At 34.9% G+C, this 19,240-nt stretch overlaps 1 protein-coding gene across 2 annotated transcripts in view; it reads left to right on the plus strand.

The window, feature by feature from the left end:
- The window catches only part of DMD (dystrophin), a 1,878,371-nt gene that overhangs the window by 742,802 nt on the left and 1,116,329 nt on the right, over positions 1-19,240 (plus strand). For both annotated transcript variants that reach the window (XM_054566574.1, XM_054566573.1), the window contains exons 38-41: positions 4,050-4,172; positions 6,666-6,803; positions 9,508-9,660; positions 10,538-10,720. In XM_054566574.1, coding sequence (XP_054422549.1) covers positions 4,050-4,172; positions 6,666-6,803; positions 9,508-9,660; positions 10,538-10,720 — 597 coding nt within the window. The remainder of the gene's footprint in view (positions 1-4,049; positions 4,173-6,665; positions 6,804-9,507; positions 9,661-10,537; positions 10,721-19,240) is intronic.

The following is a 19,240-nucleotide window of genomic DNA, read 5'->3' on the forward strand; positions in this document are numbered from 1 at the left end:
ATTATAATTAATTCTACATTTTAATCTTTAATATGGCAAATAGAACATTTGAAATTACATATATGGCTCGCATTATAATTCTGTTTAGCTGCACTGCTATAGATAAACAAAATCCTTTGAATTCTGAGGAGAGAATTTCCTGTAAGTTGATAAAATTTCAGGGACATATTGATATGAAAAGTGTCTCACTTCTAACATGCACCCTAATACATTGATTCTGCCTCTAATTGTATACTTTTTAGCTGTGAGAAATTCACTACTTTAAAATTAGTGCTTTTAAAAAGAAAAAAATCTGCAACATTAATCATTTGTTCCTATAGTAAACTAAAAATTCAGACTCCAAATAATTTTTATTCATTGATTCTGGTTGTTCACTTTGGAACCACAGATATTAATTCAAATTCTTAATATGCATAGTGACCTTTTTAACAAATGCAGAGAAGCCTTTGATCAGAAAATCTGGACTCTAAGCATACTCCTAATGAAATCTAAGTCTGCATTATCTTGCTCGAATAATTCTTTATTTCATAGTAGTGTGCCCTAAAATCTGTCTATATAAGCTTATATTATTTTTGTACCATCTGGTATCATGTTGTTGCTAGCATTTGGCTAAAAATTAATATACATGCACACATGAAGTGCTTATTAGTCAGGGCTTTTCAATTTTGTACAATGGAAGATGTGTTATTTCAAATTCTAGATCATTCAAGAGCTCCTTGGAAAGTTTTTTTAATTCACTTAGTATTTCAGGAATTCACTATATTGTGCACGTGAAACTAATATAATTATATAATATTTCATACCAAGTATACTTAAAATAGTCATTTTTGAGTGTATAGTACGTACCAGGAATGACTCTGGGTGGAATAAGACAAACTTCTCGTTTACATGGGATGTGCATGGAACTCATTCCTTTTCCTTTGTGAGTTTTTTTTTGGCGGGGGGGTTGTTTTTGTTTCTGTTTTTTGGTTTTTTGTCTACAGATAATGCCTGGTGAAAATCCTGCACAGGCCAGAGCAAATCAAAGCCCTGTGGTATCCTCTTTGAGACCTCCCTCTACCGTGATGGCAGATTAATTAATCAATGATTTGTGTTGTTCAGAATGACAACTTTACCAGCCCGGAGTGTCAATTTCTCCATGTTCACCATTAGAATTTCATAAGCTTGTCAGATATCTTGGTAAAATAAAAACACCATGTCAACAAGCATTTATTTTATCCCTTATAAAAAGTATGTTTTCAAAAGAGGAAGTCTTGAACTGAGCCAATGGATGGGCCCGATTTTGAGAGGAAACAATACGAGCCAATATTTATTGAGCACTTAATGTATGTCAGATGGATGCATAAATTTTCAGAGGAAATAATAACCAGTGTTTACTGAGCATTTTGGATGTATCAGACGATATTCTAAGATATTGGATCATTATAACAATCCCATGAGGTAGATATTCTTCTTCTTGTGTTACAAATAGGGAAACAGAGGCTCAGAGAGGACACATCACTGATCCTGGCTCCCTCAGTGAGTAAATGGTGGAACTCAGATTCAACCGAGACATTCTCATTTAGGAGCTTAGGCTCTTCACCAGAATGCGAGACACATTCTGAGGATTTGGAGGGAGAGCTCCCCAATACACTTACAGGAAAGATCACTATTAAGCGTCCTCATAAAAGGCTGGAAAGGTCCTTGGGGGCAAGATTAGGGGAAACCTTGACTCTCATGCTGGACTTTGGACTTTATTCCACTTGTACTATTTGAACAGAGAAATAACATAATGAAAGTCAAGTTTTGGGAGTATCTTGCCCTGGTCCCAGTGCACAGGCTAGAACTGTTGACGTGGGAAGGAGATTATCCCCCTGTGAGGATGCTATAGCCTTAAATCCTGTGTGCAGAGTGGAGAGGCGGTATCTTGGGGAATAGAAAGCAAGTGGATCATGGTGAAGGAATGGACAATTATTTGATATTTATTGGACATTCGGGTAAAGTGTTGAAAAAACGACACAATGTGTGCTCTAAGCCTGAAAGACTGGGAAATATGGTCATCTATGAGTAGACTGTGGGAAGTTGGTGTTGCAAGCAGTTTGGTGGAAAGATACTGAACACATTTCTAGACATGTTGCATTTCAAGTGAGAACTCGCTGGCGATTGGAGAATGTAGACTGGAATGCAAAAATAAAGTCACAGCTAAAGATGAATATTGGGGAGATATTATGAAAGTTACGGTTAAATTTTGGAAGATCATATAATTTATTATATGGGAAGGAAAATTAAGAAAGAGGTAGGGAGGCCCACATTCTGAGCCTTTGAAACCACTATATTTGAGTATGTGGAGAGAAGATGAGCTAAGAGGGGAAGCACGTATAGGAGTAAGACAAGAGACAAGCAAACGGATCTGTGTTATTTTGACATCCAAGTAGTAAGTTATTTTAACATTATTTATCTTCAAATAGTCACAAAATTGTGTAGAACAGTGTGGTTGCTCTTATTCAATATTAGCAAAATATGAATAACAATTCAATAACATAAAATACCACCACATTAATTTTGTGTGGTTATTATTACTCTAAAAGCTGTTAACCTTTTCACTTTTATACTACTTTGGACAAGATATGATTTTTAAATTTAGAGGTGCATTAATCATACAGACATTAAAACATCCTTTAATCATATTTCAAATACTACTCTGCATTGGTTCAAGAACCTAATATGATATTGCAAATTACAAATGATCATTAGTATTGAAAAACTAGTACTGAAAGTAAGTCACTTGGCAAAAGAGCCCATAAATCCTTCCTGGCATGTGTAGGAATGCCTAGAAGAAAAGCATTTATTCATATTGCATGTAACAACCATGCCCTGGTAAATAGCATTTGATTATTCACTTCTTCATTAGTAACTGAGTACCTTGAGATATTTCTTTTTCCCTTGAACACTTGTCTTTTTCGTCCTCTGGAAGATGCCTTCTGTCCAATAAAGAAAAAGCAAAGCATGACTGGGAATGAGTTGGGGAAGAATAAGCAAGGACCAAACTTGACAAATGCAGTCATCCTATGGCAAGGCGCTGGGGCTTGTTCCTGAATTGCCTTTACAAATGGAAAATGCTTCCTTCTGTTAGAAAATAAGATTCCAATCTGTCATCTTATGAGTTCAAAAACTATCAAGCATACAATAGTTTCTGGTGTTTTAATGCAAAGGAATTGAGCACAGAGTAAAGATCAATAGAATATTCCGTGGACCGTTTGAACTTTTATAATTAAATATTGCCTACTGTTTTGAGTATATATTTGATTTTCCATACATTCTCATTCATCAGTCCTCTTGGAGTAGTTTCTTTAGAAAAACAAGATATTTTAAAGTCGTTTGCAACTATGCCTGTTATGAATTTCAAAGTTAAAGAAACTGTGATGTTTGTAAGGTTTAAAAGCATAGAATTCAGATCTTTTTATGTGAAATATTCTGGTTTCATTTATTTGAATTTGTTGTGCTACCCAAGAAAGCATTTCTAAGGCAAGCTAATGGCATAGTTTGTCTTATGAGAGTATGCCTGTCATGCTTTCTCCATGCTAAAAATGTCATTTGAAATATCTGAGCAGATTGCCATGTATTTGGTTTTTGAGGGTAAGGAGACGAGTCTGCATTTCCACCTAAGGTTACTGTTATTTGATGAATGAGGCAATTTCTGATAAGGCATATTTACCCAAATGGTGTTTATATCAGAATATTTAAAATAAGATCAAATTCAGCTTGAGAATGTTAACAATTAGCCCAGTCAAATATATGGAAATTGACTTTTGCTGGGAAAAAAAAAAACCCAGAATGATGAATTGCATTGTCTTGCATGTGCGTTCAACTCTGATGATGTTAAATGTTTGTCTTTATTTGCATCCTCAGGTACTTTCCCAGTTGTATTTCAAAACTTTCATAAAGTATAATATGGAAACATAATGCATGTCATTATTTTAGCAACAGGAGGTTGAACAAATGTATTTTTTGGTTTATGTTTCTAATAAAAAGTAATTTTAATTTAAATTAGCACTATCTTTTTTTTTTAGGCCTCCATTCCTTTGAAGGAATTGGAGCAGTTTAACTCAGATATACAAAAATTGCTTGAACCACTGGAGGCTGAAATTCAGCAGGGGGTGAATCTGAAAGAGGAAGACTTCAATAAAGATATGGTAAATTGGTTGTGATAAAAGTGTGAATGAACTAGGAGTGAAAATGAATAAATATTTGGAAAGAAGTTACATAACTCACGTCTCCAACTAAGTTCTCAGGCCACACCTGGCACATTTAGGATTCCAATGATTTATTACAAATGCAGAGTATTGTTGAACTTTTATGATGCATGCCAAAGTATTGTAGTATGGCCACATAGGAGCACTTAACAGATTCTAATAAATAGCTCAGCAATTTTGCTTTGACCTGTATTCTTTTCAAACTCAGAGGATAAACCATAGCAGGGGAAAAAGAATCAAAGCAGAAAATAAACTGGAAATTCAATAAGAAACTCAACTATCATTGATGGCTGATACTTTGTGTCAATCACGTTTTTGGTACTAGAACATTTATTTCAGAGAAGGGGCAATTGCATAAAATAAAAACATTGTAAACATTGCTTATTAAAGTTTACCGCAGTGGTTTTACCAAAAAATTGAATAACTAGTACAATATATGTCTAAAATACATATAAACTGATGCTGCTTATTTCATGGGAATAAAAACATGTAACCAGGCGGGCTGTTCCCAAACGCATATCATCTTTATTCCATCCCAGTAAATTTCAAGCTGTCTTTTATATTTCTCTCTGGCCTGAGTATTTCTGCGTCACATCCCTTTTCGCTGACTTTTTCCCCTCCACCTTCTTTTCACAATTGCCTTTCCCTTCTTTCACGGCCATCACGTATAGGACATTCCTAACCTTTATGTATAATCTAGAGATTTCCGACATGTACTGATGCTAGAGACTTTTCAGACAATACTTGAAAATGACATCGAAAGGCAATATATTCACATTGCATGCGAAGCAATAGGAGAGCTGTTTCCACCCATCTTAGCTCCCAGCGTTGTACCATTTCTGACTTTCGGGAGCTGCCTGAATCGCCCCTCCCTGTGTAACGGGTTTGGTGGCCCTGCCCGCTCAGCTCATGGAAAGAAAGACAAGAAGAAGCTTTCCAAGAGGCTGAGTTACAGCTCTCTCTTCTTCAAGGCAAAGAAGAAACCAGAAGGCACCGAGGTGGAAAGAGTGCTGCTTACCTCTTGGGCGGATCACCGCCTCTGCCCAGTAGCCCTCACCTGGTGCAGGGAAAGAAGTGAAATGTTTTTTTTTCTTTTTCTTATTTGTTTATTTTCCTTTTTTGTCCTCAACCCTAGGAAATGTTGCAGACTTTTTAAAGACATATTAAAATAAATAAGGTCTTTTACATGCTATAAATATACAGGGGCGGGCAAAAGTACATTTACAGTTGCTATTATGGAAAATAAGTCAATAATAAATAATAATACAAGAATAAACTCTGTGTTTTGTGTACTCACAACTGTAAACCTGCTTTTGCTCACCCCTGTATATGTCTGTTACATTATTTCAATAGACTAGTAGCAGACAAATCTCAAATAAAAATCCCATTTGTTCTAAAAAAAAGAGAACGGTTGCTTAGTTGCCTGGGGAGGTTTAAGTATGCACTATAAATTTGAAAATGTGACATCTAATGCCATGAATAGTTATACACATACATGCATATAACTTTTAAAAAGTTGCCTAATATTTGTTATTCTTAGTTCATCGGAGTGTCTTGAAGAGTAAACCTCCTTGATAGAAAGTTTTTATATATCGAATTGGAAGATAAGAAACTAGATGTGAAAAATTATATGGTCACATATATGCTGGTATATTAGACCAACACTTATGCAAATAATTTTAATTTCAAGTAAATAAAATAAAAATATTTTCGGAGTCCAGAAAAGCAAAATGCGTATCGAAAATGTTTAAAGGCATTTTTCTAACTGTATGTTAATACCTATTTGATTGTATTTATTAAAAAATAACACACACATATGACATATTTTTAGAGATTATTTGCAACATTTGACAGCAATTGAGCATATCGTTCCTTACTAATGCCCTAATATTTGTCATAAATTTGGGCACTTGGGTTATTTAAAGCAGAGATTATTAGAAATGAGTGCCCATTTAAAACAAAATATTCTCACTTCAGGAGTGAGTGTTAGGATTTTAAGATTTGTTGCCATCTCACACATCCACATCCATCTTCCTAAACGGATTAGTTAACATTAGAAATGACAAGTTTCATTTACTTCTTCACACTTGTTAAATTTCTAAAAATATACTGAAAAACCAAAACCAAAGGAATGCTTTCACGGCAATTCGGCACTTGTCTGAAAGGAGGAAGTGCCCCACTCCCCTATCTGCCCACACATGCCCTATATCAGCTGTGTCCTTTTGAACTAGACGTGAGGAAAGTTACTTCTGTTAAAAGTTAAAATACAGCATATCAAAGGCAAACTCTGAGCACAGTATCTCATCATAACATTCCCTGCGAGTTTGAAATTGGATTTTCTTTGTGTTTAAATAACATGTTTTATTATCTCTGTTAACGATGTACAGCTTTTTAAGAACCAAAATGAAGACTGTACTTGTTGTTTTTAATCAGAGTGAAGACAATGAGGGTACTGTAAAAGAATTGTTGCAAAGAGGAGACAACTTACAACAAAGAATCACAGATGAGAGAAAGCGAGAGGAAATAAAGATAAAACAGCAGCTGTTACAGACAAAACATAATGCTCTCAAGGTATTAGAGCTAAAATTATAATATACCTTGCCTGTGGTTTCTTTTTCATATGTAGGGTAAAATATATTGTGCATAAATAAAACCTGCTTAAGGATCTTACTGACCAGAAATACATTTTTTTCTGTTCAATCTGTGTGCTTTATTTAACATTTTTGAGTGCTGTCTTTGATTTTGAGAGATGCGTTGCTTAAAAATTTTAAGTTTTTTTGCTTAGACAAGTTTTTTTTTTACCTATGTCTTGAAAAAACATGCTTAACTGCCAAAATAACCAATCTATATTTTGGGGTTTTCTGCTTCCTGTATCTTAGTGATTTTATTTACAGTAGGTCCATTTTCTTTTTCTTTCTTTTTTTTTGGTAACCTAATATTCATTTAATAAGTAAGGCCTGGGATTCTACTTGATTTTTTGTTCTTCAATAAATTTCATTTTTCCTTTAACAGAGTCGCACTTTGCAACTAACTCAGCCTCTGCAAGGGTCTAATTTGATTTATGTAGGAATCCTCAAAAATAATTTTTATGTCCTCGAAGAGGAACTGGTAATCTTGTATTACCCAGTGATAATGCATTGCTTCAAGTACCCATGTGATTCATGTGGATTTCTGCAGGAAGTGCAGAATAGAGTATTGTTTATTTGGTTGTGTTTTTTTTTTTCTATAATAATATCTGGAAAGTTCTTGAGCTGAGACTGGACATGTGAAGAGTTTTGTGGAATAACTCTTTTTTTGATGTGCTTTGCAACATTCACTATTTGCATGCATGGCTGATTTTGTAACCCTGTTAGTAGCCCGGCTTCTCGTTGTAAATCACTCTCTTAGAGCTGTGTAGCTATGTGTGTGGATCCACCTAGTAAGTGGATGGAATCTGCTTTCTATATGCAAATAAGAGTATAAAACCTTTTCCCATATAGCCAGACAATCAAATAAACACTGCTGAGAAAGTAATTACACGATATTGTGCCTGCAAGTAATCCACGAGAAAAGTCTAATGGACCGGCGGGGGGTTCTGAAGGTAACTGCTGATAAATATAGTAAATATAAAAGGTCCGTTCCTTGAGGGAATGCGAGAGCAAGCCGCAGTGCGCTCAGAAAATCAGAAGCCTGTGTGATTCACACGTTTCCAACTGTGACCACGCTTTCTGGCGCATCTACACTGGTCATATGATGATATGTGTCCTACTGAACAGCAGTGTTTAATGTTTATCTGGCATACCTGGAAAGAAATCTATATAATGTCTCTAAGTGTCTATACACAGTACATATCACCTTGTGTTTAGGAAATAAGAGGAGATTCAGATTTTCTGAACGCAAGCCCTTTCTCTTGGCAAAGCTATGAGTTGCGTCACGATCAAGGCGCTGTTCGACTGCCATGCACGTGGCTGTATCTTGGTACCTTTGAAAAAAGCAGCATTCCATCTGTCTCGTCCCAGGCCTTTATTACCTCCACAGGGGGTTTAGAGATTCAACTAAAAATATAAACTGCAGTGGATTTCACATGCCCAGTTTTAAACAAAAAATGGAGAACAAAATCTAGATTATTATTGCCAGTATGTGCTAGAAGCAGCTAATGAAAATCTACTCCACTTGCCAGGCCAACCTCCATGACCCAATTCAGTAACTTATGTTAACCTGCCCAGTGGCTCGAAGGAAATTAGTCCTTAGGAAATATTTCAAAGAAGGTAGAAGCTTTCTAACGGAATGGATTTCCTCAGTTCTCCGATACTCATTATTTTCTTGTGCTCCAGTTAAATCTGTTCATGAAACTCCAACTGCTACTGCTCTGAAGAAATGAAAACTGTATTCTGAGCTCTTACGTTCCCTCACATCACCATAAAATGGCACTTCAACAAATCCCATTGATCAGGGAAGACATTGGGTGTGCTTGTACAGAGCAAGATAATTCACCCCCCCTTTTTTGAGTTATCAAATCAGTCACTCTTATTTATTCATCAAGTTGATTGGAAACCATACACTATCCCTTTTCTTTTTAAAATAATACATTCATTTGCATTTGGAGCGTGATTTGACATAGTAAAAGAAACTTGGCCATACAAGCCTTGAAAGAAAAAATGGATAACATTTAAATTGTCATTTTCATGTCCACTCACAGAAATACAATTTTCACACACCTACCTATATAGCTTGAAACAATTTATATGATAAGTAAGATGATTTTTTATATTGATAATCATAAAATATTAATGGCCCGTGAAACTTTTTACAGGGGTTTCTGAAACCATGAATGTGGTTATTTGACTAAGTAAACTTTAAATTTTGTGTATGAACCCAGGACATACAATATAAATTTTAGAAGTTTTTAACTTATTTTAAAAGTCAAGGACAAACTTAAGTTTGTACAAGTATCTAGTTAGCTCCATTGTATTCCTATTAAATTATTTCAGATAGACTATGTGATAATTTAGTTGACTCATTAAGTCAATTAAATATCACAGGATTTCCAGTCCAGTTTAAACATGCCAAGAGAAAATACTTTAAGTAGGTCGTTCAGGTTTCTTAACTTCGCGTGCATAAGCCCTGCCACATCGATATACAATTTGGTCATCTCTTTGTATGTGTAGCATTTTAATGGAAATTTAACCAAAGTTGTACAAGAAGGTGAGGGACTCAGATTACTTTTAAATAACTACAGCCAGAACTGTACTATACATATATATTGATATTTTAATAATATCTGCACCATGAACAGGATTTGAGGTCTCAAAGAAGAAAAAAGGCTCTAGAAATTTCTCATCAGTGGTATCAGTACAAGAGGCAGGCTGATGATCTCCTGAAATGCTTGGATGACATTGAAAAAAAATTAGCCAGCTTACCTGAACCGAGAGATGAGAGGAAAATAAAGGTAATGTTGTTTTAGAATGTCAATCCTAGATTCTGTTGCTGCCATTTTATTTATTTAACTTAAACTGTGTGGATCATATTTAAAATGTTGATGTGGTTGTTTCCCCTTTTAGCATTCCCTCTTATTTGATGTATTTCCTTGTACTGTATTTTGTTGCAGTAAATGTATTGTAGTAAGTGTTTTTCAACTGACATAATGTTGAACGAATAAACGGTTTTCTTTTTAGACAATGTAAAAGTGAATTAAGAAATGTCATGTGTCTTCTGGTGAAATTGTAATTGACTTTGTGTATCTTTGTTCCAGATGAACAAATGACTTATCGGTAGATGGACGGCTTCTTTCTCATGTTAGCACATTCATTTCATCAGAGCATCTTCACACATCATTGTCAAATCTCTATAGATTTATTTGCATCTTGTCTGAAGATGTTTTTTGTTATGATTTTACACTTTTTATTTTGCTTCATTCTCTGTTGAGTCCCTCAAAACTTTATTACAAAGAAATAAAGTTATTCATTTACCCTCCAAATTATATTCTATATATGGATATATATATGGTCCCTAATAATAACTAATCACTCCCATCTGGATCAACCCCCAAAAGAGCAGAGGAATTTAGAAGAGAGAAAAATGTTAGATCAATTGAAATATTTTCTTAATTCGAATATCTAAAACTGAGCCTTCAAAAAATAACTGCAACAATACTTGGACTCTTGGGTGAAGATGACAGTGATGGCTTCCATATTTGTAAATTATGAAAAAAATGACAATAAACTAACCACAGCCTGTGAACTTTCTGAGAGAAGTGTGTGCTGCTTGCACGTTGGTTGATGCGGTTGGCTAACTGCCCTGGGCCCTGTATTGGTTTTGCTCAATAGGAAATTGAACGTGAATTGCAGCAGAAGAAAGAGGAGCTGAATGCGGTGCGCAGGCAAGCTGAGGGCTTGTCTGAGGATGGGGCCGCAGTGGCGGTGGAGCCAACTCAGATCCAGCTCAGCAATCGCTGGAGGGAAATTGAGAGCAAATTTGCTCAGTTTCGAAGACTCAACTTTGCACAAATTGTGAGTTGTTACTGGCAAACCCACGTATGTGTTTGCAACTAGTACTCTAATAACAGCTACTAACAAAACAAAACGAAAGGAAAACACAGCCAAATCCGGGTGCAATTTCAAACTTCCAATGTGCTTTCTGAGAGTAGTTTCCCCTCACGCTGGGCTTCTGTAACGCCAGTGGTTCCTTTTTCAGATTAAAAATACAATAATTTAACAGAGCGTAGGAAGCAGCCCCGTTGTCAAAATTGAAAAATACATCTCTGCTGCATCATTATTTTTTTCATGACATTGGCAATGTGGATTTGTCAATTTATCATACATTTACTTTATTTCAGTGTCTAATCGAAAAATTGCTTTTCTGAGATCATCTCATGCTACTTTTACTTTCGTAATGTACACATGGTAAATAATAAATCTTTTGTGAATCATCTTCTAATATCACCTTGCATAAGCCCTTATATCATTGACTTTAATAGTTTAGTCCTCAAGCCTGGCTTATCTACTTAATAGGTTAAAAGGTTTATTAAAGCAATGGCTGCCTGGTGAGATGGTTGATCATTGATAGCAGATTGGAAAAATATTAAATATTGTGGCTACTGAAATATCTCACATCAAAGAAAAAGGAACTGCTCTTCTTTCAAACAGCTGGCTGGAAATTTTGTGATTCTCTCTTTTAAAAGGTGATTGGTAATCAGACGCTTGGTCTTCTTAGCTATGTGTAATACAGTATAGATCATAGGGGATTTCCTAACACATACATGTTTTGATTCTATTCAGGGAAATTGTAAAGTGAAGAGGAATGGATACCACTCTGTACCTGAGCAGAGTGCTCCTCCCAAAACCAGGATGTCCGAGCCTGGAAAATAAGACTTTATAGTTATGTTAGCTTGAGTCATATGCAACCAATAGATAGTCAGCCATTTTTGACCTATGCACTGGCAATTTTATTTGTTTCAATCCAGAGATGAGACGTTTTTGGGGAATTTCTTATATGATATTGTTGATTGCATTTAACACGGGGTATATTTGAAAACATTTCTAGGACAATTATGTAACTCTATAAGCATATAATTTTGTTAATACTTCTTAGTAGCCAAGGGAAAATATAATTCATACTGTTGTGACTTCTTTTTACATGTTAGTCCATGGATATATTGTTTTCTATGAAATCCACTGCCCTAAGATTTAATAGCAACTGAATATTCTAAGAAATTGGAAGAAGTAATATAAGATCTATTTAAACTATAATCCTTTTGAATTCCAGCTGATTGTACATTTCAGTCTATTAGTCTTCTTATTAGATGTTATGAACATAATATGTCATAAATCACTGATGCTTACACTAACACAAGACTCCTGTCTGTGGATGCAAAAAGAATTGAAAGATTAAGACAACCATAAAGAAAATTCAAATCAAGTATTTTTGCCTTGATTTACTAGATCATTCAGGGACAAGTCCTTTGTTTTTAATTATCTGACTACTAACTTCTCCATTCTAATTTCCCCCAAATCTCGATCCTCTTTATATGCAGGATTAAAAATTTTTACAATCTGGTAAAGGTAAGTTAGTAACACTTTATAATTAAATAGACTCAAGATCAAAAAACTCCATAAAACCCATTTAAAATGTCATTACATAATTACACATAATAGGCTCCCAATGGTATTTGTAAAACATAATAATGTAATGTTTGGTAAAATGAAGTAATGATGTACAAACCAATATAAAATTTAAAAACAACTTAGAGTAAAATAACAAGATGTATTTTCCCCACAAGCCATTTCTTCTTGATTTTATATCTGAAAGAGTCAAAATTCAGAAGGTCCTTGGGGTAGGGACCTTCTGAATATTTTTATTGTTAACTCTTGATTTAACTGTATTTTTATGTTAACTCTTGATTTTCCATGATAATAGAAGCAATAGCAATGTGCATGAAGAATAACTGATTTAATGTTACAATTATATTTGACTTTGGATTTTAATAAGACCTAAAAGACGATAGATGGTTGATAGCTATATATAAGACGTATCCTTATATTCCATTGTATTTCACCAATTACTAACATACATTAAAAAACTGATTTCACACGTCCACTGGTTGGGGTTATCTTTCCCAGTTAGTCCATGATGAGGCATTTGAGATACCCACAAGCAAATAACTCAACCAAAAGTTAGATTTACAATAACGCTGCAATGGCCCTGGTGTAGCAGAGATGGTCATGGCTTCAAAATTTCTTACCTCCTTCTGCATCGCCCTTCTCTGTTTCTCTCATCTTTCTCTTAAATGTCCCTTTCTGTTCTCTCTGGATAGAAATGTTAGGCTTCTTGGGGCTGATTGATTCTCATGCGTTAGCATCGGCGACTCAAGATTGTAGGCAGGACTGTATAGTGCTTAACGTTTGATGCCTGAGTTTAAAACGAGGAATTAATTGTTCCTATTTTAGAGATAAAGCTTCAAAAATAGGCTAAGAAGTGTAAAATCAGTGCACTTTGGGGACTATGTCCAGGTCAGAGCTATATAAGCAAAAAAAACAAAAACAAAAAACCAAACTCATAGGCGCAGACAACAGTATGGGGATTACCAGAGAGAGGGAAAGGGCACAGGGAGAGGTAGGGAAAGACGTTGGGGGGATAAGTGGAGAAAGAAACAGACTTGACTTGGAATGGTGAGCACAGCGCAAAATACAGATGACGTGTTAGAGAATTGTACACTTGAAACCTATATAATGTTATTGATCAACGCCACCCCAATAAATCCAAGGAAAAATTTTCAAAAGACTAACAATAAAAACATTAGAAGAAGGGAACTAAGTGTCCCTTTTCTTAATGCAACTCTGCTTGCCCTGGATATCTTATAGTTTCAAATTCCAGGTAAACCATGCTGACAACTTCTTATTCAACTTCTTATTTTGGATGCCTAACAAGTATCTCAAATGTAATGTAGTCAAGTCAAGAGTAATTGATTTCTTCCCCTCCATAAATTGGCTCTTACAGAGCACCTTGAGTGCGCACTGCCCTTTCACTTAGGTCAAAAACCTAGGCATCATCCATGATTCCTCTCTTCTCTTATATTATCCATGTAATTCATATCAAATCCCCTGCCTCTGCCTGCAATATGCGTCTTTAATTGGACCACCCCTCCGCATCTGCATCTTGGAAACCCTAGACTCTAGGATAATCATCTCTCGCCTGTGTTCAGCAGCCCCTAATTCTATATAACTGACCCCTGCCTATTAATTGCTATTACTCCAGCTTCATCACCCTTTTGCCATTGTCCTGTCATAGAGGCATAAAAGGTTCTCCTCTACTTAAACACAGCAAGATCATTTCCATCTCAGGACCTTTGCACGTACTGTTTCTTAATGAAATACATTTTTTTTTGGCCTGGATATTTACATAGGTGTTTAACTAAGCCATCCTGCCATGTAGGAACAATGAACATTTAGTAGAACTTTGATGTATAATCTAGACAGCTAGTACTTAACGTATATTTTTTTCTCTCTCAGAAATAATTTTATACTCTTTGTAATTATACTTGCCAATTGGGAATTTAAGACAGCTATTCAGGATAGCAGGTTTTATTGCGGTTACTTTTGGAAGGGTATATACTTAGAAAAGATTGAAGGTTCTTAAAACCTAACTTGGAGGCGGTGAAGAGTGAAGATGAGGAAGGTTACTGGGATGTATTTGCAAAGGATAGCTTTTGCCTTTGCAAAATGAGAAGACAGTATGTTTCAGACTAAATTAGAAGAAAGTATATTAACAACATGAGAAGTACACATTTCCCAAATATACCAAGTTCTTGAAAAGCTGATAGAAAATTTTCAGTTAGATTCATTTTAAATGCCATAAGAAATGCATTATATAAATCAGTCTTTAAGTGAATAATTTTGTAAAATGAAAACAATTTCACAGTGTGAACATTTTCCACTAATTTTTAAAAATTGTTTAAATTTGAATAGAAATTTACATCCACAAAGCTTTCACATGTCTAGTTTGATCCAACTAATAACCTCCCACATGTAAGTAGTATTTTCATTGCCATTTTAGAGCAAGAAAAATTAAGTTAATGAGTTGTATCCAAGGGCACATGTAAGATACCAAACTTGATCTCAGTGCTTTCCAAAATACTGTGGGAATTATTTAAAAGAAAGAAAAAAAATCAAGTGTCCAAATAAGTTTGAGAAACACTGTATTAGGCCAAGTCTCCTTACTCTAGAAATTTTCAGGGCTTTTGATATGCAAATGTGATTATGAATTTCTACAAGCGGAATGGATTCTGCAGACTTTCACATCTGGAGAGCTGCTGTACAAAGGGGGAAATTTCATTTCAGTTTCATGATAGGATTCCTGTTTCAGTGCTTGGGAAGAACTAGTGTTTTTCACTTAAAAAAAAAAAAAAGGAAAAGCATCACAGTATTATTATGCTTTTGTTATTTTGGATTTCTTTTTTAAAGAAACAGAAAGTACAAGAAAAATAATCACAGAGCTGACTGCCAAAATAATGTCTGAACTTAGATTTCATAGCCTGTCACTTATTTTTGGGGGGGATTGTATTTTCTTCTATCACATAATGGTAATCAATTAATTTTGAAACTTAAATAAGGGGGAAACTTTTTTTTTTTTTTTTTTGCATAATTGCCACACATTTTTTTCTTTGCCTTGGAGTGTCAATAGAGATTGTCAGCTGCCAATGCAAGCTCCTTGGAGGATTGGGGTATGTAAATAACTTCCTTCTTCAGAGACAGAATGTTCTTTAGTAAACAGAGTTGTGAATATAAAAGACTAATAATGGTTGCTAAGGAAAATGAACCAAGGAAATAGCTGCTCATAGAATTTTTCTTTTCTCAGGTTCAATTTTGTAATTAACATACCACAAGAGTTAAAAGAGAAATTAAACAAGTTAAGATTTTATGTTTTTCTAAGATTGTTTGTGATCATAATATTTATGCCATCTCTGTAGCATTCTTTTCTAGTATCTAGTTATATAATAGAATCAGTGCTTAGTAAATAGAGTATGTTCAGCTAGAATCAACTTCCAGGAAGATGACAAACTGACTGAGTCCCTCATCCCTCATTTCCAATGTATCGGGATTCCTAATAAAACGTAATTTTTATAAACGTTTAAACAAATAGCTGAGCTCAAATGTGATGAAAGCTCTCTTCTCCCCAGTTACCATAAATGAGCATATCATCTCATATGATACTGGATCTGCATCGAAGGCCTAACAGTTAGGAGGAAGTTTTAAAGACCTTTTAGTAGAAAGAAAATATGTGGCCGAACATAACATGTGGCCACGAGATGTGAATCAAACCCCTGCCTAAAACAGAACCTTCCAATGTTTTTCCTCGGCAGGTAGAAGGGGAATAGATAAATCCTGCTCACAAACTCGATTCATCTGCCAGGGCTTGTGGCTGGAGAAAATACAATCTTATGTGAAAATTAAATCTAAATGAGGGAGATCTACTTTTTTACACTAACCACAAGGTTCGACACTGTTGAACTGAGAAATTAACATAAAATTGGCCCCAGATTGGTAAAATCCTTGGAGCCCTCCCTGAGAATAAGACAATAACTCAGTCTTCTGGGAGCGACTCAGACACACAAACACTGAAGATTACTTCACAACAAAAGAGTCCAACGCACGTGAAGAAATAATGCATTGTGACTTAGAGCCATGTAACAATGATGAAGAGAATCAGTACCTCATGAACTTAAAATTACAGAAAACTATAGGATACTCTAAAGTAAATATGTGGAAAATAATTATAGAGATGAAATTATAAAACATTAACTATAAAACACTATGAAAATGCACAGGTATTTATGATGGAAACAATCAAGTCAAACTTGGAGGAACCATTAGCTAGTCATGGAGATTAAAAAAACCTAATTAGATGTCTTAAACGCCTAATTAAGTAATTAAAAAAAGAAAATTAGGTCATTTTGGTGAAATTATCAGAATATACCACATAAAATTTAGAATACAGAAAATATAAAGGACAGTCTGAGAGAACAGAATTGAGAAACTTTGTCTAATATAATTTAAAAAACAGAGAACCAGGAGAATACTTGAGACAATATTTAAGGAATAATGGATAAAAATTTTTCAGAACTTGAGGAAGACACGAGCCCACAAATTGAATAAGTACATTGGTATTCCAACCAAGATGAATTAAAATTAATCTACCAAACATAAAGAATACATAAATATCTTATAAAAGAAGCAGGGTATGCACATATGCCAACAGGAATGGCGTATTTAATTGAAAGTTCTGATAATAAATTAATCAACAAAAAATCCCAAAATTCTATGTATTACCATTGCACAATTAAGACCGGGTCACTATAAAGTGGATTCCACCCATGTTAGAAAGCCTTTGATGTATAATAACTTTTATACTCTGAGTAAGAAAACCTAGGTTTATATCTTGAGTGTCTCATTATCTGGGACGCTTTGACTCACTTTGACTCAATACTAAGCCTCAAGATAAAGTTAATAACTCCTTCCTTATAGAATTAAGAGAGATGATGAAGCACCAAAAATGCCTAAAGAAGTTCCAGAATATTTTTATGATAGTCACTGGACAATTTGCACAATAGTTGGTGTCCAGAGTTCACACTGCTGGGTGTCCTGAAAAACCAAAAGCCAAAAATGTAAATATTTCTCAGTTGGTTGTGTTCCATGTACCTTAAAGATGCAAATACAAGTACATTTTGGTCTAACACTGCTTAAATCTAGACTTTAAGTAATTGCAACAGATAAAGTTCTAAGAACATGAGTTTAGCCTTGAAATGGCAATTCACGTGAGGAAACCAGCAGCAGGATCCAACTCTCAAAGACAAAATAGTGAATTAAACTGATATGGAATGTAAAGTAAATATGTTTCATATTTCTAGAGTAGTAAAAGTTTGCATCAAATGTGTGAATTAGAGACAAGAGACAATAAAAATTAATGATCAAGAAGTTTGTTTTAAAAAGAATCAAGTAGAACGTCTAAAAATTGAGAAATGTAATAACTGAAATTAATAATTCAGTGGACACCAAGTGAAGCATCAGATTAGATGGGACAGAAATGAGAATTAGGAAATTGGAAGATGCGTAAAATTAATTATGTAAAATGCATAAAAAGAGACTAAAATATCAAAAATATAAAAGAAAGGGTATGGAAGGGTATGAGAAGGTCAAATATAGAAAATGCCAAATTAAAAAGAGAAAATTTTACATGTAGCTAAAGAGACAGATTACCTGGAAAGTAATGACCCAACCAGTGACAGCTGATTGTCGAGCAGTGATAGAAGCCAGATGGTGTTAAAATAATGTTTTCAAAAGTGATAAAAGAAAAACTGCCTGTCAACCTATTATGGTATATTCACAGAAACTCCCTTTTTAAAAACAAAATAAGTATAGTTGGTATACAGTCTTACATTGGTTATATTAGTTTCAGGTGTACAATATAGTGATTCGACATTTTTATACCTTACCGTGTGATCACTACATTAATTCTAGTAATTGCCTGTCACCGTATAAACTTACCACAATATTAGTGACTCTATTCACCTGTCCCTTTTCACTCATCCCCCTATTCTGTCCCTTCAGGTATACATCCCTTTTATCTTTCTTTCTATGAGTCTGTATTTGTTTGGTTTTCACATGTAAGTGAAACCATACGATATTTGTCTTTCTCTGCCTGACTTACACACTTAGCATAAGAGCCCCAGAATTGATCCATGTTGTCGCAAATGGCAAGAGTTCTTTTTTATTACTGCATAATAAACCATTGTATAACAACCCCCTCCCCCACCCCACCGCTGCATGTTCTTCGGAGAATGACATTGAATAAATATCTCTTGGAACAGACAAATATCTGAGAGACTTTACTACTAGGAGATTCTCTCCAAAGAGTCCTCAGGGCTGTTGCTTGTTTTGTCTTAGAGTTAGTCACTGTTGGTGTTTATTCAGTTAGTGATTGTTATATGTCTTTCCTATGTTTGTGAAAAGAAATCCGGTAAACATTTTTAAAGCCTTCATAGTAACCCATGGTATGTGTGAAGCTCAGGGGTGGTTTTTAAGAAAAAGGAGAATGACCCTCAGATGCAAGATTTAAGGTATAAGGAAAAACGATGAGCCAATAAAATGCAAAACAGACGTAAGAGATGAAAGAAACATTTGTTGTACATAAAATTGTCCAGTGTATGTATTGCTGGTACCTCCTCTCTTCTAATGTTGGAATGCCTCGGTGCTCAGTCCTCGGACATTTTTCATTTTCTGTCTACACTCCCTGCCTTGCTGTTTTCATCCTGCCTCGCAACTTTAACCAGGCTCCTTTCCTTTCATAAACTACAGTGGTATCACTCCCCTTTCAAAGTTTCTGGCAAAAATCTACCCTTGCTTTCCTTTACCGGTTCTCAACACAATAAGCAGAGATAGCATTTGAAAATACAAAGTCAGTGTGTGTCTTTATTGGATCAAGACGCTCTGATAGATTCTCATCTATTTTAAAGTGAAATGCACGATCCTTATATG

The sequence above is a fragment of the Pteronotus mesoamericanus genome, unplaced genomic scaffold (genome assembly GCF_021234165.1).
Source record: "Pteronotus mesoamericanus isolate MK-2021 breed Mesoamerican mustached bat unplaced genomic scaffold, CSHL_Meso_final contig_173, whole genome shotgun sequence".
NCBI lineage: Eukaryota > Metazoa > Chordata > Mammalia > Chiroptera > Mormoopidae > Pteronotus > Pteronotus mesoamericanus.